At 36.5% G+C, this 26,702-nt stretch overlaps 2 protein-coding genes across 3 annotated transcripts; one reads left to right on the forward strand and one right to left on the reverse strand.

The window, feature by feature from the left end:
* Window positions 1–1,155: 1,155 nt before the first annotated feature.
* Window positions 1,156–14,579, reverse strand: LOC121415903 (ubiquitin-associated protein 1-like). 2 transcript variants are annotated; one of them, XM_041609281.1, is made up of 8 exons: window positions 14,464–14,579; window positions 10,458–10,509; window positions 10,177–10,295; window positions 8,558–9,481; window positions 6,190–6,219; window positions 3,720–3,914; window positions 3,202–3,303; window positions 1,156–1,981 (listed from the first exon to the last, which is right to left on the reverse strand). In XM_041609281.1, exons 1-8 carry the CDS (start codon window positions 14,473–14,475, stop codon window positions 1,856–1,858), a joined length of 1,560 nt encoding a protein of 519 aa, XP_041465215.1. In that variant the 5' UTR covers window positions 14,476–14,579; the 3' UTR covers window positions 1,156–1,855. The 2 variants fall into 2 exon arrangements, with proteins under 2 accessions (XP_041465215.1, XP_041465216.1); XM_041609282.1 differs by lacking the exon at window positions 6,190–6,219.
* A 30-nt stretch (window positions 14,580–14,609) lies between these two features.
* Window positions 14,610–23,593, forward strand: LOC121415904 (frataxin, mitochondrial-like). The gene is made up of 5 exons (XM_041609283.1): window positions 14,610–14,798; window positions 19,979–20,148; window positions 20,684–20,804; window positions 21,850–21,947; window positions 22,436–23,593. The coding sequence occupies exons 1-5, from the start codon at window positions 14,709–14,711 to the stop codon at window positions 22,578–22,580; spliced, it is 624 nt and encodes a 207-aa protein (XP_041465217.1). The 5' UTR covers window positions 14,610–14,708; the 3' UTR covers window positions 22,581–23,593.
* The last annotated feature ends 3,109 nt before the right edge of the window (window positions 23,594–26,702 follow it).

The raw sequence follows: 26,702 nt of genomic DNA on the forward strand, positions 1-26,702 counted from the left end.
ATAGATCTAGCCTATTTAGATCTAGTCTAAACTGTAAGCTATCGGTGTTGTATAAAACAAATATTCAATGTTGAATTTGTGCGACGTTCCGAATATTACATTCGTTGTAAGTTGAAAAAGTCTATTCAACTCCGCTTCGCATCATTGAATAGACTGTTTCAACTTGCACACTCATACAATGTTCAGAACGATCGCACTCATCAACACTGAATATTTGTATACTATTGTATAAGGAACCATTACAGTGTAATAGAATAATTTTGCTTCACAAATTTGAAGAATATTTTTGGTCATAAGAGAAAAGCTCTCAAATACAGTCCTATGTAAAAATATCCCATACAAAAGACTTTATACATAGCAGTCTTTCAAAAATATGGAGAAAATTGCGATGCGATACCTGGAAATTTATTCCCCGATTATGCATAATATTGTGAGTATAAGTGACACGGTTTACCATATTACGAACATGTTAATAATGAAAAGCTGAAGAATGTCCATATGTTGTGTGAAAAGCCAGGATAAATTCATTTGAAAAATTTCAGACGAGCTGAAGAAGCGTCCTGGATCGGACGTGAAACTGTTCTCCGCTTTATAATAATTAAGTAGAGATGAATAGATTCATTCTACCTTCATTTGTAAAAGTGATTGACAATCGACAATGTGGAACTGAATTACATCTGTCAAATAGACTGAATCAGGGATCCAGTAATTCATGCACTTGAGGAACAGAACAGACCTGTTTCTACAAGGCTGCACATATTATACAACTCCCAATAATGTTCTGTAATCTGATTGGTCCAAATCGGATCACATGATATTCAGCGAATTGCACTATGGCATCCAAAATGCACTATCCTGCACTCTGACGTCGTACCAAATGTACTATCCTGCACTCTGACGTCAAACCAAACATCAGAGTGCAGGAAAGTGCGAGGTCTGGAATTATCTAGCATTTAGATCAAATATAACATTCGGGGGGAACTCAGTAACATGGGGAGGTGTATAAAACAAAAAATGCATTCTTGTGCATAGAGGACCTAAATAAGGAACTCTGTGCTCGACTCGCCAAATGGATATACTACAATCGGTCCTGCGGACCTCAGGCAATATATCCATTTGCTCTTCTCGCACATCGTTCATTATTTGGCAATGTATACTGCCTCACACACGCTCTGTCAATTAATTCCTTGTACAGATTGATAGAATGTGTGACTATCATCCCATACAGACATTATCGCTGATGGTGATTAGTAGTGCTATAATCGTAAATGGTGATTGCATGTCTGGCCGCTAGATTATCGCTATGCGCAATCAATCACTGTAAAAATTACTGCCATAGCAATGAATGCTGGGTATATGTAGTCTGACGGCTGTATACTGTAGAAGCATTGCTCAAAAAGGCAATGCAAGCACCGGAATTGATAGACTAGCTGGGGTAATCTTACAAGATGGATAGGTGCTCACTGAAACTACCCTACATTATTGTTGCTGTTAATATTGTTGTTTTGGTTGTTTAATATTTTTTTTTTATTATTATTTACTTGCCGTGCAAGGTTAAATGCAGCTGATTCCTGACCGGAAAAGTGCAGCGTAATGCAATGCAGTGACAGTGCAATAAATGCTGGCTAAATGCACACTGCTGGCTGTATACCCGGTGGGTGTTTCATAAGGATGTTTGTAATTTACATGACTTTACGCACGACCGGTGACCCATTCTGGTGCTACATGATAGCTCCCTATGTAGCTGAGTTAGCACCTGAGAGTCTGTTGTGCGTAAAGTACTTGAAATGCCCACGAGGCCGTATAGCGAGCAGTATGATTTCATGCATCATGACGACGATGATGGTGATAGATGTCATCGAGTCAGGGTATCAAGAACCTTCTCCTCGTCATTGCCATGGAGGATGAGTTCCCTCTTGATGTCCTCCGACTGGAAGCCGAGTTCCTCAAACCTTTGCCATAGCTTCAAGAAGGCCTGTGCCTGCAGCAAGTACAGAAGAAAAACATCAATGATGCAAACCACTAATCAAGCTTCATATGCTGTGACAAATTGTTCTGAGCCAATCAAATGCCACAATTTTGGTAGCTTATGTGAGCTGGTGGGTGTTTCATAAAGCTGTTCGTAAGATAAGAACGACTTTAAGAACGACTGGTGATCCTTTCTTTTGGTAAATGGTATACACCATAGGTGATGGTTTAGCGCGTAAGAAAGAATCACCAGTCGTCCTTAAAGTCGCTCTTAACTTACGAACAGCTTTATGAAACACCAACCTGCTTTAATACAGGTATATTAGCAGTTTTCAACTTGTCATCTAATGAACGGAGTGCATGTCTCATATTCATAAATAGAAATATCAATGCGTGTAATCAATACCCTGTCATATTACTATGACAACATAGTACTCAACACATTAAAAAATGGACCTTGCATTATTACCACCACTTTAGGATGACTTTCTTGATTTGGGAGCACAAGAATTCAAGAAATTCTTTCCTTCAAGGTACCCATTTACTACTATGCCTGGGAGGAGAGCGGCGGTTTAATAAATTGTCAAAAGATGCAAGTGCTGAGGTAGGATATGAACCCAGGATAATGTGGTTCAAAGTTCAGAGACTTATCCACCAATCAAAAGCACCTCTACTACGTCTCTACCTGAATGACTGTTATACAACTAGGGGCTTTCACACCTACACCTGAACATTTCAGCCAGAGTAAGCCATTCAACGGAGGCTGTAGGACAAGCCGTTTCCTTTATCCCAAAACTTGATATCAACAATTTCCTTGTGTTTAACAACATAAATGAAAAAATTATTTTATTTCATGTTGAGTTAGAGGTGATGGTTCAAGGAGGAGGGGATGGCCAGAGAAGACATGGAAGAAGCAAGTGGAAGAGAGGAGGGCTGGGTTGAGGATGCATCAGGTAAAGTGAAGGGGAATGAGGGCAATTACTGCGAGTGAGGTGAGTCCCCCGCACCCTCACGGGGACAAAACCGTTTCTAAAACTTCGGATTTACTATTTCTGTTGTCAACAAATTGTACTTCTTGATATCACCTCCATGACATTACCTCCATAATATCAATAATGGTATGTTTCATATCAAGACATGGAGAAAACATCTGGCCACATGTACAGTATGCCAGCATACTCTGGCTATTGACATCTAGGTATGATAGCACCATGGCTTCCATTCAGTACATACCTTATCTTGGTTGTTGTCCTGCAAACTAAGAGCAACCTCTACTTTGGATTCTGGAAACCCTTGACCACACAGAGAATCAACTGCACATAGAAGATCCACAACCTGGAAAAATGAAATCATAAAGGGAGAACATTTTATCAAAGTACATGACTTTGGAAAGAACCAAGATATTATTGGGTACAATATGAACAGATACTCATATCTTTATTACTATATAAAGTATGATTACAATGATAACAATTACAAAAAAGTTCCTTTTTCATTGACTTTTCGAGGGAGGGGGTCAATTCAACAGATTTCAAGGGCCTTATTCTCCTTTTATAATCATCCGCACACCTACACCTATCTGACAGTTACCATAGTGACTGTGCTTCACAGCCAATCAAAATCTCAGAAGGTGTCAGATCTGACAACTTTTCTGACAAGTAAAATGTCAATGAAACTCTTCCCAGTTCTGACAACCCCTTAGAACCACTCCATGATCAATGCTTTCCTACACTAATCTTTGACACACCTACCTGTCTATCATCACTGCCGATGTTCTTTACAGCTCTAGCCGTCCTTCCCTTGGGGAAACCCATGCTGACTATAGTGTTCACAAAGTTCTTCTCCTCAACGCTCATCGCTTCGTACGTCGGGTCTTGAGGCTCCGTGTTGATGGTGCTGACATGTTGTGACGACGCAGGTGGCAATGGGGAGTAACGACTCAGATTCTGCATGCACAAAATTGATAAAATAAGTTCAGTTTAATAAACAACAGAAACAGGTACATGTACATTCAGGCAGATTGGGTCATGGGGTAGTCTACCGGCACAAACCCTGACTGAAACTATGATCAACAAGAGTGGGTATTCACACAAGACTAGCGCATAAAACTTGCTGTTTCAATCAATACAGAAGGCCTTCTGTCCACAATTCATTGTAGTCTGTGTACACTTTGAGTGAAGGGTTTGAACAAAAGACTACCAGGGGTGGGCCTACACCCAATTTTGTTTTGTTCACCACTGCCCCTCTCCCTGGTCAATCTGGGATCCACCTCTGCATACATGTACATGTAGATTCAAACAAAGAAAAGTATTAAAAATCTGTGGAAAATTGATTTTTAACAAATTTCGCCCTTAGGGCATTGAGAAGTATGTACATGTATGTATGTCTATACATATATCCATGGAGAGAAAGAGAGACTGTTTATTGCATGTACATGTATAAAAGTTACTGTAATTCAACGTAACATTGAATTTTAATTGTCACTTACAATGTACATGTTGGCCTAAATGTTTAATATCAGGTACATGAAGTTATAAGTTAAATTGAAGTTAGAGCTCAGTTATAAAGTTAAGTTCAAGTTTATGTCACTTTTGTACTCTATCATATAAATGAAACAATCAAGATGAGCTTAAAGGCAGTATAAGATATGAAGGTCAGTTTAATAAAGGTTAATTTATGTTACATCGAGTTATTAAGTTTAATTACAATAAAAACATCAACATGTACATGTATTGTACAAACAATGCTACACTCTAGTATCAAAGAAGAGATATTTTACACTGTCCCTAATGTATGAATAACACAGCATGCAAATACATATACAGGGATATCCAGGGGGGATTTGGAATAGCAAAATGGGGGGGGGGTGACAATGAAAATATCATCATGGAGATGAAACTTGAACATGCCAAAGGTCTAAACAACATATCACTTTTAGTAATAAACAGGGTAAATAAGATGAGAGATAATGTAAAAATATCTATAGATTAGAAAGTTTTGCTATTTTAAAAACACTATACATAAAGATGTAGACTAGAAAAATCAGTAGAAAGCTGAGCACATAAACTTGCACGTACATGATTTATTCAAGTTTTTTTGTTGTTTTTTTCACCTTTTAAAAAGAAAAGATACATGTACATGTACGTGTACTGTAACATTTACACTACTCTTTGCACACTGAATTTATTTTTTTTGAAAAATGATGGCAATTGTGTCCATGTTAATTTCTTTAATTAAGGAATTCCATACATTGCTCCCCTTAAACAAGTTGATTATTATTATTATGTACATGTTATCGAAGAACTATTGCCTTACTAATTTGAAGGCTGGGTAGGGCAGAAAACTAATTATTACGATTGTTGAATTTATTTGTAGGAATGTGCAAGATTGCAACATCAGCGCAAAGGGTTAAAAAATGCAAAAAGAAAACACCATGTGATGAAAGAGTAGGCGAGGTCATGATAAAAGGATAACCACAGGATTACGGCAACATGTAAAATGTGAACAATTCTAATTAAATTATGATACGCAGTTTTAAAGGACAAGTCCACCCCAACAAAAACTTGATTTCAATAAAAAGAGAAAAAATTCAACAAGCATCAACACTGAAAATTTCATCAAAATCGGATGTAAAATAAGAAAGTTATGGCATTTTTAAGTTTCGCTTCATTTCACAAAACAGTTATAATTATATGCACATCTCGGTCGGTATGCAAATGAGGAACAGATGACATCACTCACTCACTATTTCTTTTGTATTTTATTATAAGAAATATGAAATATTTTTATTTTCTCATCATTGTCATGTGACATGAAGTTTCATTCATCCCTGAACATGTGGATTTCCATTATTTCAACATTTTGTGCTTCAGGCAAGGAGGTCCTAATCGTCAAATTCGTAAAAATTGAAATATTGTATAATTCAAACAATAAAAAACAAAAGAAATAGTGAGTGAGTGACATCATCGACTCTCTCATTGGATGTACATGTAACTGGCTCGTTCAAATAACTATTTTGTTAGAAATAAGCGAAACTTTGAAATGTCATAACTTTCTTATTTTACATCCAATTTTGATGAAATTTTCAGCATTGTGCTTGTCTGATTATTCTCTATTGATTCAAATCAACATTTTTCTGAGGTGGACTTGACCTTTAACTATTTGCTTAATTAATATTGTCTTATCTCTACTACAAAAAGAAGTCAGTTACACAGAACTCACCACTGGAGAGAAATTAGCTTCTAGTTCATCCTAGAAGAAAATAAAAAAGATAGAAAACACCACTGCAATCACAAGTTTTATCAAAATTTTAGAAACAGTGCAATGAAAAATAGAAAAACAGAAAAGGTGTTTGAAAATGTTAGAATTAGTAATACACATGCACACATTGAATTATTAAGTGTAGACAAAACACAATCTAAATATAACCCATATGTTTATGCAATGTACCATGCATGCTATGAAATAGTAGTACATATAGATGAGGAAGTTTGTGGAAAGATTCATACGGTGTATTTGTATTAATTACATGTAGTATCATGTATATTCATTCCAAATGACCTTATCCAAATATGTACATACATGTAGATTTGAGACCGCTGTAAAAATGCACTGTATGAGTACTGTGGAGCAAATTGCAATATGATGCCAAAAAACTTATTTCCTGAATAAAGCCATGTACATGTACATGTGGCAAAAGAATGATATTTGCTTTTATTGCATAATTATTTTTACCCCTAACAAGCAGCCCTTCAAATGAAAAAAATAAGCTCCCAAAATTCTGCGATTGCCCGAATGTGGAAAAGAAAAATACCGTAGCCTCTAAAAATAAAACTTGTATTCCCGACCCTGCCTACACATTTATACATGTATACATGTAGTGAGATAGTAATTTCATGCTCATTGTATTGTTACTACAGAACATGCTCTTGTTACATCTGCTATTCTAATTACAGGGTGAAAACAGGAAGTCCCTTTATAACATTTCCCTTAAAATATCAATGAAACGGGCCTTATGTTAAAAAAGACCCTATTGGCTGATATTCAAAGTACTACACTTGTGCATCCAAACCATGTACAATGAATGTACATGTACGTGTATGAAGCGTGTATGAACAGTGTATGAACACTGTATTTTACTCATGTCAAGAATAGTGTGCCAATGGATTTAATGTCAGAGGGCGGGGGACAGGATACATACACTGCATTTGATCTGTAGTGTAGGGTGACACAAGGTTTCAGTTTTGATGAATATCTATAAATCAGATTGTGTATTATTATACAGTATTGTCAAGTTGTGAGAAGATCTTTACCCTTCATTTAAGAGATTTCTACTTTGATTGCATTATACGGCCAATCTCAACCCCCCCCCAAAAAAAAAAACAGTTATTTTTGTCTTATTGTACATGTGATTTAAGTGTTTGTTTAATTGATTTGTTTTATATTGTATGTTAGATAAATTGTAGGTCTGTCCAATTAAACAATAATAAAAAAGAAAGTCTCACAAAATACAGGTACCTGCGTAACTTAGTATTCAAATCCCTTGAGAATTGGGACCATACACATTTTTTGACTCACAGACAAATTTGACTTGAACTGTTTAACATTATAATCTGGTATTTAAAAAAATTGCTTTGACTTTGTGCCTAAAGACCAAGAATAATTTCTTTGGTATTGCATCACAATTTGCAGCACATTTGCTTTAAAATCTGCTATGCATATATGTCTCTTGTCCAGTAGATCTTTACATAGGACTGTAATTGAGAACTTTTCTCTTGTAACCAAAAATGTTAATCAAATTTGGCTATCCCTGAATAACCTGCCATGGCCGACATGTAGATTCTGATTATTATGGTTGCCCATATCATATCTCATGCAAGGTTATCCCTTTTTATGACTCACACACAGAGGGGTTTGCTGGTGTTAGGAATGATAAAAAAAAGTTGAATGGAAAAGGTGGAAGTGCAAAATTAAACAGTATATGAACAAGAGCACAGGTACAATTGCTTGTTACAGTGCAAAGTTGGTTGAAATCTCAGCCAAGTAAACTACAATGTACAGTAATTTGCAAACAATCAAAAAAATTATAATTTTCAAACACAAATAGAATAATGGTAAATTTGAATGAGAAAATGTTCTTTTTGCCAAAATAAAGAAAGCAACTGAAGTATGATATCAAAGATTTAATAAGAAAATTAAAGAGATGAGAGATAGATAATAATTTATGAAGTACACACAACAAACTCAAACATGTATACAGTATACTATACAGTCACAACCAAAACACTATGCAACAGTCATGAGCACATACAGTAATGATTATTTCTTCCTAAAAAGAGCAATGACATGTATGTCTCTGTGTTTTTCAAAACTCTACGCAATGTACTACTGTAGTAGCAGCACTGCATAGGGGGCAACCTCCCCCTATGTTCAATGACTTTTCAAAAGAATAGAAAAAAATGTTTGTTTTTTACAATGTACTGTAGGAGCAGCACTACATAGGGGGCAACCTCCCCCCTCCAATGATTTTTCAAAAGAATAGAAAAAAATATGTTTGTTAAGTCGGTACACATGAAGGTTAATGACTCACCATGGGGTAGTTTGGAGGACGATCGATAGCTGCATTGACAGGAGAACTCCCTGATACTGCTGTGGGTGTAAGAGATGAGTAGCTAGGAGGAGGTGACATTCTACCTTGATCATGGGGAAGGGGTCCAACAACTCCAGAACTTAGACTGGATTCAGAGTTCTCCCTCGAGGGGCCGATAGGAGGAAGGGGACTGTGTGATGCAAAGGATACATTCCTCAATGGTGGCAGGGCTGGCAATGCTGAAGTACTAGGTATAGTCCTGTTGGGGAGGGGAGGGTTAGATTGATCTGTGGGTTGGTAAGCGGGTAGCTCAGATTTACTGTCCTTAGGGTTTGGTTTAAATGAAGCTTGCTTGAAATTTGTCTCAAACTGTACTTGATTGCTCTCCTCTGATGCAGGTAAGTCAGCAGCATCAGTTAACGAAGACACAGCCTCCTCCATGTCTACATCCAATGGTGGAGGACTGGACGTCTGAAGTTGGTTGTTCTGGACAGCAGGTGCAGCCACAGGTGCGGAGTTGGCCAGGACACTGCGCAACTCCTCCATATCATTTATCGTTTCCAGCTCAGTCAGCTCAAACGGATCAAGCGACCTACCCTCAAAATCATCCCAGTTATCTGTCCTGGCATTCTGGTTATTGACTGGTTTGGAAATACTGTTTGCGAGAGGCACTGGTTGGAGGATCTCATTGCTAAGGGTTGCTGCCACCGGAGGCCGCAGAGGAGGCTGTGACAAGTTAGTTTGCATAGGAAACGCATTGCTCGTTGTGTGTGGTCCATCCGGTACCGTCTCTTCTCGTTGCAGCGCTGCTTCAGCAGCATCAGCTCCAAGTTGTTGTTGCTTCCTTTTTTCCTCCCTTTCAGATTCAGTTCTTCTCACACCATCAAGCCATTCTAGAAAGGTGTTCTCTGTCTGGAAGTCATACTGTGACAATAGACAACAAATGTCTAAGAATCAGAAAATTGGTCATAGGGCTATTACAAACAATCAGGAAAAGATGGCAGGCCTGAAATTCTGATATCAAGACTACTCTATGGTGTACAATTGTACAATTTCCAAAAGGAAACAATAAAACTGGGCACAGAAAATCTGTAGGTCCAATTAGAGGATCATCCAGACCAATTAACAAGGCACTGAATAAATGACAATGGCATTTTTTGTAAACCTTTGGTGTAAATTATATTTATCTTTAACCATTAAACTTAGCATTTTCAACTATTTCAATGTTATGAAGATTTTTTTTATCCCGAGTTATTTGGGATAGCTTTAGTTCGCAAAATGTCAATGAACTGGATATGAGTCCTGTAACACAAAGGTAAGCGATTGATCGAATGCTTGATTTTCACGATAAAATGCACATTCTATTCAATGCAATCAATCGTTAAAAAATGTCCTACGATGATTGCAAAGCTTTGTATTACAGGCCCCTGGACATACTGTGTTTTTTTTCTGTAACTTTGTGTTTGAATGCCCTACAAAGATATGTGAGATAGAGTAGTAAATCTATGTATAAGAAGTCCACTAATTCTCTCATGAATCACGAGACTTGTTTTTTTACCTGCATGTACTTTCTGAACAAACACACATAATAAAATAAAATGAACTTAAGATTGACTTACCTCCTCTTCTGGTTTCTGAGGCCTTGGTTCCTTGTGCTGATACTGAAGAGGCAGCACGACTTTCTTTGTAGGCTTGAACCTATCACTCAGTCGCAACTCTATCCCCTCCACACTGGACACTACAGAAGAAAATCAACATATTTACTTCTTAAAAATAGAAATGCATGTAATTGTATACTGACAATTTGGTTTCATCCCCCATTGTTTACACTGTTCACAATCAGTTTCTCAAATGATTATTTGTCTAAGTTGTCATTTGAAATGAGTGAATTCCCACTTACCAGAGTAGGCCCTGTGGAGAGTCTGCGAACCATAAGCCATGTTGCCTGCAATCTAGATGAAAGAATGAAACAAAAAATAGAAAATCAGGGTACCGTAGTATATTCCTGGACTTTGAACTATTCAGTTATTCAGTTCAAAGATGGAGTGCTTTTGCCAGCCAAAATGGCCAGGATAATGAGGAATGTACCGTACATGCTAGTAACAATGAAAACACCAACAGATGATGATGAGTGTCAGAACCATTAGACCAGGGTAAACCCATAATATACAGTGGCCTGTAAATCCTGATATTTTTTTTTTGCGAATTGTTTGGGAAATGCAAACATTAATAGAAGCTTTGTCATAAACACAGGACCTGAGTAAAAACTAAAAATTAAAAGTTCCTGTTCACAATTGTTTTGTCTTTCTGTTGATGCTCACAATGGCAAAGATAAAGAAAAAGTTGACTTGACCTTGTCTATGATGTCCTACTGTGCTTTATACCTTTATACTTATCTACTGGAAAAATGCAGTTGTTACTTGTTTCTGCAAAAAGGTTTCCAGGTCAATCTTGTAATCTTCCAATCTAGGGTATCATATTTCTCACTGTGTCTGTGTATTATAATGCAGTGAAAAGGTCACTGTTCCCATGGGTGGACATAATGCAACAAAGACCAAAACTTGTCTAGTTTGTCTAGAAGCTATTGACCATTGATACTACTTCAGATGGCAAAAAATTCCAGTCATTGACCACTCCGACACTGTCTTACATTCAGTCTACTTCTTTCCATAAACAGGTTGTATGGATGAAGAGCTACCAAGTCTCACGCATTATGCGTGAGACTCAAGCATTTTGGACTCTTGTTCATCCCCTCAATTCTCTGTCTCACGCAACTATCACAGCCTATCCCCATATACATTGTACACAATATCTGTGATCTCACTCAGATTCACAGAAAATCTCACGCATAGCTGGTTTTTTAACTTGGCATCTCTGTGGATGGCCACACGTTGCTTGAGTGGTAGCTGATGATCTCCATTCACATTATCAGTGCCATTAATTAATTATAGGTTTGTACATGTATGTCACCTCATTGTAGTCTGTACCTGACTGAAGGTAGTTTCATAACACGAAGCCTTCTACCATACAGGTAGTCCATTTCCTTCGGGTTGGTACAAGTTTGGTTTTTACAGTTGGAACATCAATTTTTTTTCCTTTTAAAATAAAAAAGACATTGCTGGTGATGCTGCTAACTTGCTGACCCTTGCCAAAACTGTGTCAAGGGTGATCAAGGCATCTACTACTGCAGCTGGTACACTGTTCCAGGTCCTTCACAGTCACAGTACACAGATAGGCTAAGCCAGTGTAGGACTGTTATTTTGACATATGGTTTCCTTTAATAGTTTAGTTATTTACAGTTCAGCTTTGTTTACATTCTTGATTTTCTGTTGTCATCCATTTACATTTGACTTTCAACCTGCTTCTCCTGTCATTTCTTTCCTATTGAGATGTGTTCATTCATACATTCCCACATCTGATTCTTTTCATTATGTAATCATCTCAATCTTATTCATCTCCACCCTCTATCTCTATTGGTTATTTTTATGAATTAGACTTTTCCACTTTCAGTTGGCTTCTCCTTTCTCTTTATTTTCATTGGTTGGTTTTGTGTAATTTTTGAATATATGCTAATATTGTAATGTAATTCTGAGTTTTACTGAGGCAAGGAATCCTAGCAAATAAAGCAGTGCATTACCAGTCTTCATCAATTTAAGTTCTATTTTGTTCCTGTGTCTTCATAGTTAAGTTCCATCTTCTCCTCTCTGTTTGCTTCTGTTTCATGTGTGATTGAGCTTGTGTTATTCCCATATTCAGTTGAACATTCATTTCCCCATAAACTGTATTATTTTCAACCTCACACTAGCATTATCACGAATGTGCACAAAATTTGTATGCTTGTTGGCTCGCTTTTCAATGCATTTGTCATTTATGGTTGTGTAACCTTAATTTGTGCATTACCTAATTTTGCTCTCAGTCGAATATCTCAATATCTAATTAATATCTTAAAAAACTGATATCACCAACAGAAAAGGCGACCCAAAATTACTCAGTATAGTAATTACCTTGAAGGTAAGGTCTCAATTTGTAAAAACATTGGCAAAACATCAGCAAATTCTGTTACCTTAAATTGCGTCCGAAAAATCTGATCTTCTCGACAAGCATCAAGAAATTGCCAGTTTGAAAGCAGAGGTCTCCCAATAAGACTAAGTGAGAAAAAAATGTGATACCACCCGAATTTATGGCATTTTAACCTCCATCTGATATAATTATCTTACTCTTGTCTGCTTGATTTCGTTTCTAAAGCTTTGCAGAAAGATTGTGCGCAAATTAAGGGCACACTTTTTTATGACACTTTTTAAGCCCAGTACACACTAGTCGATCGCCATGTAATTTTGAGATCCAGATACCAGCGAAACCCTTGACCTACTTTATAGTTCTGTTCTGTCAAGCGAATTTGAATTTCAGATCTTGCCATCCGTCTGGTATTTATGATTTTGATTGTGTGTGAACTGTGAGAAATTTTTGATAGAAAATTCAACTTCATAATTTTTTTAAATGTGCACAAATTATGCCTGTCACCCCATTATAATGTGACATAAATTCCAATTCCCAAGCACCCCCATTTTCATGATTTTAAATGTGAGTGCAACCTCGATTCTTGTTTAAGTTCTCAAGCTCCTGCCCCAATATTAATCTCATATCATAGATCTGCGCAAATAGGGCATGATTTCAGTAGCTCAAGATTTTGGGGCCAAAAGTAAACCCCAAGGCCCAAACAAGTTACTCTTTCCAAGTCCAAATACATCATGTATGGCAGTGAGTCCAAACTTCGCGCGTGTCCAAACTTCGCGGACGGTCATTATCTCCAAAACTAGCCAATATCCTTAAAATCTGACATCATCAATGTGAAAAGCGACCTAAAATTACCCTTCGCTGAAAGTTTCTTTAGGATTAGTCCAGTATTCATGAAAATATTGGCAAAAGATCGGCAAAATTTTCACCGTTAGCGCCCGTTTTGAAGAAAGCAACAAGCATCACGATATCACCATTTTACAAGCAGAAATCATAAAAAATGTGAGTTAAATGTGGTACTAACCGATTCCATAGCATTTTGCCATCAATCTGATATAAATATTTCACTTTTTGAGCTTGAGTCTTAGTTTAAATCTCCACAAAAGCTTTGGTGCGCGAAGTTAGGTCACACTTTTTCTGAACGGTTTTCCAGCACAGCCCGCATTCGCCGATCGGAATAGAATTTTGAGATCGCGATACCGGCGAAACCCGGTGACCTACTTTACATTTTCGTCCATGATTTTATATTTTACGATCTTGCCGTCAATGTGGTAACTATTTCTTGAATTGGTTTTGTATAAATTATCAATAATTTGTGGACAAAATTAAGCCTGATGAATATTTTTGAAAAGTGCGCGAAGTTTGGACACCCCATCATACATGTACCACACCCCCCCCCCCTTCCTTGACCCAAGCGGGCTTGGCTTGATCGAGTGGATGGACTGGCAAAACGGAAAAAACAATGGCAGTGCCAATCATGCCAATGGCAATGCAACGGCAATGCATAGCATGCAATGTCAATTAAGTCATGATGAAGCTCTCTCTCTCTGTCACTCAAGTCAAGGCGCGGCGTCAAGCTTTTTTATTTGATTTGCTTCTTTGTCATGCTCACACTCATTCAACCATCATGTCCATGTCCCACATAATCATGACAATGGCAACGCACTCAAACCTGAATGCAGAAAGCAAAAAAAGTCAAACTCAAAATCAGATCACTCAGACAGTCAGATTCAGTCTCACACAAACCAGTGACAAATTATGAAATAACACTAACACACTACAATACAGTCCAGACAGACATCAACAACTCGAGACAGGTCTACGTCTCAGCTAAAAAAAAGTACTTAATCCATAACATTGTCTTTCTCTTTATAATACATTGTAAAACTTACATTGTGCACCATGAAATGATCCGTTAAGTGGCATTTAAAATCAACATTAAGACCAAGGGAGGAAAGAGATTTCTCAGCTCATTTATTGTTGAATCGCCCAAAATAGTTTCTCACATCATACTTTTCCTCACTTAGTCGAGTGAGGGCGTCAATAAAATTGAAAGATGATTTCTGAAACTCGTAATTTTGAGAAGTAACTTGTGTATTTTTCACCGAAAGAGCTGTTATCATCCGAAACAGCAAGTATGTTTCCAATAATGAGACAATTTCAAATGTCTTCTTTGTCACTCCGCCAGCTTATCTATCGTAGAGTTGCAAGAAATACACTGAATCAGGTGCGTATGAGTTACTTATGTCCTACCTATTCGATTTTGTGTTAGTTGATCCCCAAAAGGCCCAACACGTCTGTGCACTGTGTCAGTTGTCACTGCATCTTAACAATAACATTTTAAGTACAAGGATTTGGGTAAGAATTCTTGCCCTTAATAAATGACACGCATAATATCCCATTGTCAATGGAAGTGCCCCCGCACGGCCGCACCTTCAGTATGCATATGCATGTAGATCTAGATCTATGTCTGTCATTTGTATGTCCCAAAGCCAAGGCATATGTGCGAATACGGGGCATCGCGAGCGCTGGTTTTGGTGGCACGGTTTTCGCGCGGGTTTTGCTGCGAGTGGTATCGCCTCTGTCTGGGCGGCTCATTGAAAATGGGGTTTAATGCGCATGCGCACATAGTAGGTGCAATCTCGTGCCTTTTAACAGACAGCTGAAGATGTGCTCTTTCTGTATAGTGAGTGATTGTATTACCGACCGGCCTTGTATTACCGAACGCGCGCATCATATGCGTCAGAAAATAATCAAATACGCTCAAACCTTTGCAACTTCCTTCCAAAGGGAACTTAAATAGAAAAATGATGAAAAATTATCAAAAACACAATTTCGAAGTCTTTATATCCTCAAAACAATAAAATATGGTCAAAATAGCTAGCTCATCAGTGACTTTGTTGTTTTCCCAACTTTTCCCATAGAAAACACACGTTCGGTAATACGATACCTTTTCAAGTGACCAAAATATTTCACTTGCGAAGAGGGGTCTGATTGGAAGCTGATGTCGTAAAAATGAAAAACAATTTCGGCAAAATTTCTGCATGTTTATATTTTGTAGGTATTTGTGTATTTATGGTGAAAGTTTGGTGAATTTTATTGGAATAATGTGTTTGATATGATCAAATTCATGAAAAGTGTTCGGTAATACGATCCACTACCATACATATAAGTTTCAATGTGGATACTCGCCTGTAAAGTGTGGATATCGGAGCTTGAAAGTTCATCAAATTTTTGGACGCGTAAATGTTCGAAATTTTTTTATGGTAAGTAAAACAAGAATCTGATTAGGTATACAATTTGACTGGAAATATATTTGAATTATCAAAAAATCCAAACTTACGCGATTCTGACGTTGCGCAGTCCAGATATAAGAGATGCCAGCTACCCTTGTCACAGCCGGTCTCTCGGCAGTCGAGCTGCCCGATGCGCCTGCGGTTGGCAGGGCGATGCTACCCTTGTCACAGCCGGTCTCTCGGCAGTCGAGCTGCCCGATGCGCCTGCGGTTGGCAGGGTGATGGGAGCGGTCGATAGTGAGTCGTTCATGCTGGATTGAACTAGATCGTAAATTGCTTACTTGATGGTTATGTTGTGCCTTTTTTGGGAAATCTCTGTCATTATACCGTAGATAATTATTCTGATATTGATTTTAATACATACATTTATCACAGAAAGATTTTATCATCCCAAGGTTATGTGACTCAAGTCAAGAGTCTAGGTGGTTGATTATCGTTTCATTTGGAAACTGGATTTGCTTTTGACAGTGGAATATCAATGTTGACTTTTCTAAAATTAAATTCATGGGTGGAAATCCCAGGGGGACACGTCCCCCTACCCAAAATAATAGGGGGACATGTAACAATAATACATTTTTTTTTCTTTCTTTTTTGGTCAAACTTTTTGGGGTTAAAATGACCTTACAACAGTTTGGGGATAAACTTTTTTTTTTTAACTTGTCAGAGTTGCCAGCATCCATAGGCGGCGAAAGCTGGGGGAAGTGTACCCCCCCCCCGCCCTTAATTTGAGGTGGGGGACGATCCCCCCCACCTCAATTTTTTTTTTATAACCTTTTTTTTTTCTTTTCTTTTTTTTTTTTGCTTGTCAAATTTAGTTTTCTGCGTCCCCCTATAATTTTTGGTTGATAACCTTTGGTGTATTTTTTTTATTATCAAAATAATTTGGTGGTCCCCCCTAAAATTGTTGGCTTTCGCCGCCGATGCCAGCGTCCCCCTACCTTTGGGGCCAATTTCCGCCCATGATTAAAATGCAAAAAATTTGTTGTTTAATTTTTCACTCTCAGAGGAAATATTTCACTTCCACATGGCTCTATTGTCTATTTTTTTTTCTATGTTATTCATTTTTTTTCTATTATAATTATTATTTTTTTTTCAAGAAGGGTGCAGGGGGGAGGGTTGTGTTCATAAGTTAAAATGGGGATGGGATTTGTATAATTTTTTGTGTCACTTTTGTTCTCTTGTTTTGAGTGTTGGAGCTTTGATGCCTGTTTTTGTTGCTGTTCAGAGCTTTATTTATGTGCAGTGATTTCACGCTAGAATATGAACTTATTTTTCATTAAAAAAGGAGTGCTCGAACATGGCCTTTGTTGTAATCATACATATCTAAGAAATGCATATATTAAAGCTTAATTTTTATGTTTCCTTCTTGATACTTGAATTACATGCAATGCTACATCTTTACACCCTCAGACTCTGCTGCTCATCCTTCCTAAAAAAAATTGTAATCGAATGCCCACGGTCTCCAAAATGAAAGCTACATTATCCATCTATAAACAAATTGTTGAAACAATAAAATACATAAAGAATTGGTGAAACAATCAAATACATCAGAAAAGCACACTTGTATTTTTATACCATACAAAGTACATGAACAAAAGGAATGATATTTTTCATTTGTAAAAAAAAGACCCCATACATACATGTACACAATACTAAAGTTGAAAAAGAGCCAATTGTAATTTATATCAGAAAAACAAAGAAATACATTAGAAATTACAAAAACAATACTTTAAACAAATTCATTTAGGAAATTATCTACATGATGCTGTTTTGATGCCAACTAAATTATATACAAATTATCTCTCATTATCACCTTCATTTGGCAAAAAAAAGAGGCGAGTAATTGTAATTTGCATAATTAATTAGAATTAATTAAAAGAAATTATTTTACACACAATAAGAAGAAAAATTACCAAGTGAAATGATTACACATCAATTGAGTTTTCTTTCACCTTTCCATTGATACCTAAATTACTTCAAAGGGCTCAAAAACAAAGAAGTTAGAGCCCGTTGAAGACTTGGGTTCAAAATGGTCACAAAATGGTCACAAAAATCGGTTATGCACTCCATTGACTTTACATTAAGACAATGACCACAAATTTGGATAAATATGCACGATTTAAACTGGAATAACTTTATAATTTCTTGATGAAAATTTGAGTTCTTGGTATCATTTGAAAGGTCTTTTTAAGGGCTTTCAAATGATACCAAATTCATTGAGATTTGAGGATTTTCATTTTTTTTGTCACATACCTACAAGGCAAAGCCAAAGGCAATTAAAAAGGCCAAAACTGTTAAAGGAGTTGGTAATGACAAATGGTATGTTTGCTTTGATTTTGTTTTCTCACTTTCGTGTCATTGTAAATATAAATGTGAAGACGTTAAAATGAAAATTCTAGGATTTTAATTTGTCCACCCTACTGTTTACTGTTACATTGTTGCTTTATTTTCTGTCCGGGACAGGCAGACAGGGATTAGGCCTAGACAAAGTTAAGTTTTTTTGGGGTCTCTGGACTCTGGTATATTGGTCGTTCCACTGAACTCCATCGTCTCCACTCACCAATTACTGAGACCGAAGTTCTAACTCGATCTGTACAGGGACTCTATGGCCATATCTTTTTGTATTAAGTTTGGATAAACCAGGCCCAGGGAAGTGGGAGTTGCACGAAAGGCCCGAAGGAAGTCACAGTTTTTTCCCTTTTAAGTTTATTTTTTTTGGCGGTTGTTTGCTACACCATTATGAGCCCAATCGCCATCATCTGTTTGTGTAGGAGTAGGACAAAAATAAATCAGAAAATGTTGAAAAACAGTCTGATGCTTAATGCATGATGTGTGCATATGTGTGGACTGTGCATTTATTGCGAATTGAAAAAAAAAGTGCAATCAAAACATTGAAATGAGAATCAAAAAGAAAATCACATGCAAGAAATGCTAGTTCCTTGCAATCTAATGTTGCAACCTAAACATCCCTGCCTACACATCAATTTTAGCTGTCTATAAGATCTATTGCAAATTGCTGTCAGGTAGATGGGACCCTGGGAGGATTTACAATTTTGGCAAGGTCTTTTTGCTCAAACTTTCAAATAGATCTAGATCTACTTTTGATGTAATGAAAGGTAGCCAGTACGTATCTGAGTAGATTTTCCCAGATTAATTTGTAAACAAGTTATTCCAAAATTACAACTCAACTTCTTGTTGAGCTTCAAGATTTTGCCATGTCTGATTAAACATGGATTCCACAAAATTATTTTGTTCCATATTTGTTAAGGGTATTTGTGCCAAAAGTTCATTAAAAAATTGAGAGAAATATGAGATTTTCTATGAAAAAAATAGTTGCAGCCAGGCATTTTTTAATTGAAAAAAACATTGTTGCCAGTGTCTGCATATGCCATGCACTCACTTTACACTTGATTCAGGGATTTCGATGAGAAAGGCTGCAATTCAAGACTATGGCATGAAATACTTAAACTTCAATATTGATTCACCAGTTTGAATAAGAATTTTAATGAACATATCTGTTTAATGCAGATATAAACCTTGTGGTCATTGTGGGTCTTATATGAGAATCATGCAGACGCACACATGAGCAGACAAGGGGCGCTGCACAGACTAAAGGGCATCATGCCATAAAGCGTGAGTCTGCAAGGGAGTGCAGAAATTATGAATCACACCTCGTCACTCACGTGCTGACAAGTAACATTATTATATATGCAGGGATTTAACTTTTGTGTACATCTGACCAACTGGGCATAGGCCTACTATAGACCAAGTGTATTAGTGCACAGACCAAATGCTAATTTGACCAACTACTTATAGACCAAATATGCTATTTATAATTTTGTAATATATTTGATTTTCTGTCCGAAGAGAAAAGGTGCATGGGAGAAATAACAAATTCCTGACGATCAAGTATGAGACAAAATGGGAAAGTAGACCAATTGGGTTGAGCCCATTTGGACTATATGACTCATAATGGTATCAAATGACTGTAGAAAAAGTGAATATGACAAGGTATCCTTGTCAGTGTGGCTCATGAATCCCTCCCACAGAGTTTGAATCAGGGTTGTTATATGGTGTCAATTCTTATTTTGTTATCTCTATTTTGTTTTAGGCACATTTATCAAAAGCATCAGTCCAGCAAGGAACAAGTGCTGTCAACTCCATCTTGCCGAGGGCCTTAGGGAAACCAAAGACTGCAACAATCCCATCACATCTCACCAAATCATCAGCAGATAAATATATAATTTGTGTCAGAAATTCAAGTGGAGGCAATGAGAAGGCGTAAGTACACACTAATTTATCTCAATATATATATTTTCTTCAGTGAGTATACGGTAGGTCTACCGTATGATATTTGTAAAGCAATATTACTTCATTCTACAACTAAATTGTTCCATTCTATGAATGTGATATCTTATTTCATAGATCTATATATTTAATTGAATGATATATATCTTGAATGAAAGGGAAGTCGCCCTAACAAAAAGTTTTAATTTGAATAAATTGGAGGTTTTCCAGGAGGTAATTTGCTTTATTTATTGTTTTACTTGCTTGCTTTCGTCAACTGTACATGTTGATCTCATTGTGTAGAGTTTGGTGTTGAGAGCTGATGCATAGCTGATTTTTTACACCAACCACAGTGTATATCTTGAAGTAGTGTCACTGAGTAGTGATTTAAATTGATTCTATAAACCACATCTAGTGTTTGTGCTTGGTTTGCAGCCTGGTTAACATTTGAATACAAATATTAACACCATCACTTACACCAAACGTAAATATTGAACTTGATATCCTCAATGTCTTTTTGTTCTTGCAGGGTGTTAAGTGACCTTGAATATGAGAAGATAGCTGATCAGACATTGGATCATCTTTCAGAATTCTTTGAAATTCTTGGAGATTCTGAGAATTGCCCATCAGAATTTGATGTCATGTACAGTGTAAGTTCTGTTTCAACTAGAGTGATATAATAATGTTTGTCACAAAATGTCTTTCAGGGACAATTGCATAAAATATAATACGTTTGACCCTGCCTGCCTTTAGGACCTGGATTTTTTTTTGTCTCTGTTTTCTATGTCACAAGAATTGTGTAATGTTTTCAAGTTATCATTACTTGAGTAAGTAAAATACATCGTGATGTTATAAGTGTATTTATGGATTGTTAATGCTTCACCTCTTGCGGCCAGTTAACTAAAATGATGTACACCTTTTATTGAATCATTTAAATCTACCAGGATTTATGATAGTAGAAATTCTTATTGTTACACTCTCTCACACGCACACACTTTTTCTCTTTCCCTCTCTCTCTCTCTTTCTCTCTTTTATCTTTTCTTTATTACCATCTCTTCCATGCTTATTTCTGGTTTGACAGAATTCATTGTTTTTATGTTATTTGGCCGCATGTATTTTCAATTTTAATTTTGGTTTATCATGATGGGGATAAATGCCATTATTTGATACATGCACCCCCAACATGATAAACAACCTTTCTATGTGTTTTGATATTGATTGTATTGTTATGTAAATGATTGTAAAGTGTAATGCAATTTGGCTTTTCAGCTGCTATAGAAACCCTTGTTGAAATAAACCGTTTTAAATAAATAAATAAAATGAAATGTAAAAAAGAGTGGTCAGACATACAAAAATGTTGATTATTTTATGGAATTGTCTATTATTAAGATTTGTCATATATTTTTCATTACTTATTATTTATTGTACATTTATTATTAATAAAAGTATTGGTTATAATTCATTGGATATTGTGATATGTATTTACCACTATAATGATTTCATAAGATTTTCAATTCAATTCTTTTAGTTGTAAGGCACTTTTATAATGCTTGTTTAACTCAACGATTATCTTCGCTTAATGACTTCACAAACAAATGCATGTCATCAATCAAATGTAATCTTAAACGTACAAGAGCAAATCTGAAAATGTCTTGGATAAAAAATCTTCAAATTATTTGATATTCGTTTTCATAGTCTGGTGTATTGACGGTTGCCTTCGGTCAGGAGCATGGCACTTACGTAATCAACAAACAAACTCCCAACAAACAAATTTGGCTTTCATCACCAACAAGGTATGGTCTCTATTAAGAATTCAACATTTAATCAGTTGCACAGAACATTTAAAATGCTAGAGCGAGCCAACTTTTTTCCCTTATTATTGAGTGTGTGTTATAGTTTTTAGGATGATGATGATAATTCTAATAATGATAATGATTATAATAATGATAATAATAATGACAATGTCATTAATAATAATTATTATTATAATAATAATAAATAATAAAAATGATTATAATGATAATAGAAACAACAATAACAATAGTTGTAAAGCACACATACCCACCAACTCATCTTGGACTTGAAGTATACCATTGCCATACCATATCATTTTATTTGTACAAGGGTGTGAGAGTTTAGAGGTTTTAGCTGACGTAAGTTTTCTTTGTGTGAGATTTTCTGCTTATTTTCAGCATTTTTTCTATGTCTTAGACTGTACAAAAGTATAGAAGCTTTTTTGGAAATTTTCCACACTTATTATTTTTCACCACTCTCTCCCCAGCGGACCGAAGAGGTATGACTATGTCAACAAAAGATGGGTCTATGTTCATGATGGCATGGCCATTCACGACCTTCTCTCACAAGAGATTTCCAAGATCCTTGATTCTCCTGTAGACGTCTCAGAAGCTGAGCAGTGGGACACGTGACATTAATCGAGACGAGATGAGATTGTAATTGTTGAGATTTCTGAGAGTTTTAATAATTCAATATGAAAGGATATATTCAGAATCTTGTAGATTTCATATTGATTGAAGCAAGAATTGAATCAATCGAGATAAGCTTTACTCTGAATTCTTGAGATTCTGCAGTTTATACAACATGAACAAGCAATTTTCTAGATTATATATCAATGCAAGAGGTTTGACATGCTACAGAATGAGATAAGCTTACTTTGAACTCTTGGGATTCTTGATGGTTAATTCTCTGTGAAATGCTAAGCAGAATGTTTTAGATTCCATATTGATTGAAGCAAGAATTGTGGCATCGATCAAGATAAGCTTTGCTTTGAATTCTCGAGATTCAACAGTTTATACGACATGAACGAGCATTCTTAGATTTCATATAAAAGATGAAATCCCCAGCAGAATCTAGTAGATTTCATATTGATGGAAGCAAGAAATGCGACATCGAACAAGATGAGATGAGACTACTTTGAATTCTTGAGAGTTAATTTTTGTGTGAAAGGCTAAGCAGAATCTTGTAGATTTCATAATGATGAAGTAAGTATTGTCATATTGATATGATCACAGTGGGCTGCATTGCTTTATGATTTGTTAAAGATTGGTTCTATGTATTGTGGAAAATTTCATGTAGCAATATGTCAGGGATTTTCACAGTTATTATAAGCTACTGAAATCATTGCTTCTGATTTGCTGAGAGAGACTTTGTTGATGAAACTAAATTACAAATTGCCTCATGAAAAACAATCCAGTTGAAATGCTTACTATGGCCAAGAATATCTGGAAAAAAAAATTCTGGCTACATGCCAATCACTCTGACAGTATTATTGACAAAGGGTTTTTTTGTATTTTTTATCCAGCATTGTAGACTAACTTTTTAATACCCCATCCTAGGACGGGACATATTATGGTATCACGCTCGGTGTCCGTCCGTCTGTCCATTCGTCCGTTAACGTTTCCCTGTAAACGTGATAACTTCAGTTTGACTTAACCTAGGCTCATATAATTTGGTGTGTATGATACTAGCATAGATCCTAGCAATTCTATCAATTTCGAGGCCAAAAGGTCAAAGGTGAAGTCACCACCTTCTACTTTTCTTGCTTGACCAATAACTCCATTTACAGACAGGCATACAGTGCTGCCAACCTTTGAGAAGAGTTTGGAGTGAGACATTGCGAGGGAGCGAAGCGAGCAAGCCCGAGGGCGCGGAGCGCCCGAGGGGGGGATGGTGTGGAAGGGGGGTGTCCCCCCTTCCACGGTAGGGAGCTTTTACAATTTTGCAATTTAAATGGTGCAATCTGGCACATACTTTTAACTCTGATTCCATAAATACATAAGGCAGGATTCAAATAGGTTAATTGATTATTTTTAATGAAGTTCACTTACCTTGAAAAAAAATCCACATTTTTAAGTGCATTATTCCATATCAACTCTCTTTATAATAGCAGTGAAACCTCAACCTGTGATTATCTGCTGCTCCCCAAGACGATACTAGAACAAGTGGTCATTATGATGGCTGTCCATACTGGGTGTCAATTAGCAAAGCCATTTCCCTACCTCTCATCCAGTTAAATTATTCTAATGGGCTTTGTTGTAACTGGAGGTTGCTCTCCACCGTCGATCTAAGTTAGGTCGCGCGGCGCTCGTGTAGTGGTACAGAGACAGTCAGTGTCACCCTCAATCACACTCGTTTTAGAGAAAAATTTAATCAAAATTTCGTTCTCAATAGAATACACACAACATAGTTCATAGCACTATATCAATTTATACAAGCATCCTTCCAAAGTCATTCTTACTATCATAATAATGGCATATAAAGGATCTGATCAAAACATATTTTCAAGACAAGACAAGAGACAACTTACCTACCGGCTGAAATCTGAAGTAGAAGTATACTGAGTTGCGCGGGCGCGCGCCGGCGCGGCATCTCAGCGCCGTGCCGGCCGGGCCGGCGGGCTATCGCATGGCATGGCTGCTGGCATTGCATTGACACTCGATCGCTCGTTGTGCCTCGTGCGCACAAAACCCCCGCTTCATAGTAAAATTTCGACGCCACCCGCACTCACACGCGGAATACAGTAAGCCAATCGCAACTCAGTATCTTGCTTGTCTTTGCGCGGCAAACCGAAACCAATTTGCATTGATGGTATATTAGCTTTGCGCTTGTGTGGTTAAAAACTTTGAAACTTTCGCCTGGCCGGGTTATAATGTTATTGAATATCCGATATAGGCTAATAAACTTTTTTTCTCTCTATTTTCGGGGTTCAGCGTGAGAATTCCTATGATCAGCGTGAGAGTGTGAGAATCGGGTGAAATGCGTGAGACTCACGCAGATTGCGTGAGAGTTGGCAGCCCTGGCCGCATATTATGTGCTCGCCTAAAGTAGCAACACTCTTGTTTTCATCTGTTGGAGCTTTTTTATAGAAAAAATATTGTGAACCCTTTCTTTATTACCTAAAATCAATCTGAATTAGAAACAGTTTCCATTCGTTATTGAGTAGTTATCACACATGATATTCTCTGTTACAGTACATTTTCGGACACATTCTCATTGTGAATCTGTTTCTTTCATTGAACTACACAAGTCATATGAAAATAGAAAGATATGTATTCACATGTTACATGAGTTAAAGTATTAAAGGAAAATGTATTCAAGCCTATTGTAAACTGCTTTGACGTGCTGCACGAACATTGTACAATAAACAGCACAGCAAAGTAGGTCTGGTAAAGAAAATAATTGCTTATTAGGCAGTGCAATCACTTCCATCTATCCTTTTACTTTCACTTCGTGTATATCCCTCCAATATCCATTTAAAAATGATTTTATTTGCACATTGTTGTATTGATGGTGTACTGAATCTTTGATTTATGGTCAACTTTGTTCTGCTATTCTCTATGAAAACTCAGTTGAAAGAGTATTATCAAACTCATCCAAAAGAGGCAATATAGCCTCATAATAATCTCAAACTGACTTTATGCAATGTATCAGGTCCAGAAAAATAAATCAGTTCCATATATAAGCAGGGTCAGCTCAGCTGTCAATGCTTAACCTCTGTTAGCAATTATGATATTGAATTATTGGTAGAAAATATTTCAAAAATGTTGAATTATTGATAATGAACTGTAAGAGCATCTGTTGAATTTTGTTGTGCTCGATTGTTCCAAAAACGTTGATGCATTTTATTATTTAAATGTTCATGGAATATTTTATTAAATTCAAAATTTAAAGATATTGAATGACAAGATTTTTTTTTAGTACAGCTGTTTTGCACCTCTTATTAAATGTTTTCAATGATGCACATTTCTAAACTTCTAGTACAGACTATCTTGGAGATTAATGTCAAAATGTTTAAGATGTCCCAGGTCGTCACATTTACTTGAATTCACACCATTATGTCTAGTACCAATGACAAGACTTTGCTTGTAAAGTACTTGGTCCTTAAGGGGGGAATATCAAGCTTGGTGAAAAAAATGATTTATGAATGGCCCATGTTGTCACCTACTTATTATCCACTCTCTTCCAGGTGCTATATCCACTTCATTGAGTACCAGATGATTTTAATCTTCATCATTTATCATTATCATCACAAGCATCATCAGCACCATCAGTAAGGAATCATCATCATCATCTTTATGATCATTATGATCATCACCATGATAACCATCATCATCACTATCATCATCCTCGCCACCACTATCATCACCATCATCGTCATCACCTTCTTCCCAGTCACATTACTACCACTTGAAATGCCATTTTTTAATACAGTGAAACATCCCTAACTCCTAATTATTAAATAAAACCCAACTGGCTCATTTGTGGAACAGGTCCATTATAAAATATGTTTGTATATTCACACCAAACACAAGGAATACTTTACACACGTGAAATTACGCTAATAATTTAATTTATTGACTTACATTACACTTTGCATCCTTAGCATCACCTGAAGTGTCTTACAGAAAAAAAGCATTAATTCTATACTGCCTCTGTCTTCATTCTTTATACAATTTTATAAGCCCACAAATCTATTGCAAGTATACTTTACTATTAAACATGATTTTTTTGAATAGTCAAGTCTGAATTAG

This window comes from Lytechinus variegatus, chromosome 5 (assembly GCF_018143015.1).
Source record: "Lytechinus variegatus isolate NC3 chromosome 5, Lvar_3.0, whole genome shotgun sequence".
NCBI lineage: Eukaryota > Metazoa > Echinodermata > Echinoidea > Temnopleuroida > Toxopneustidae > Lytechinus > Lytechinus variegatus.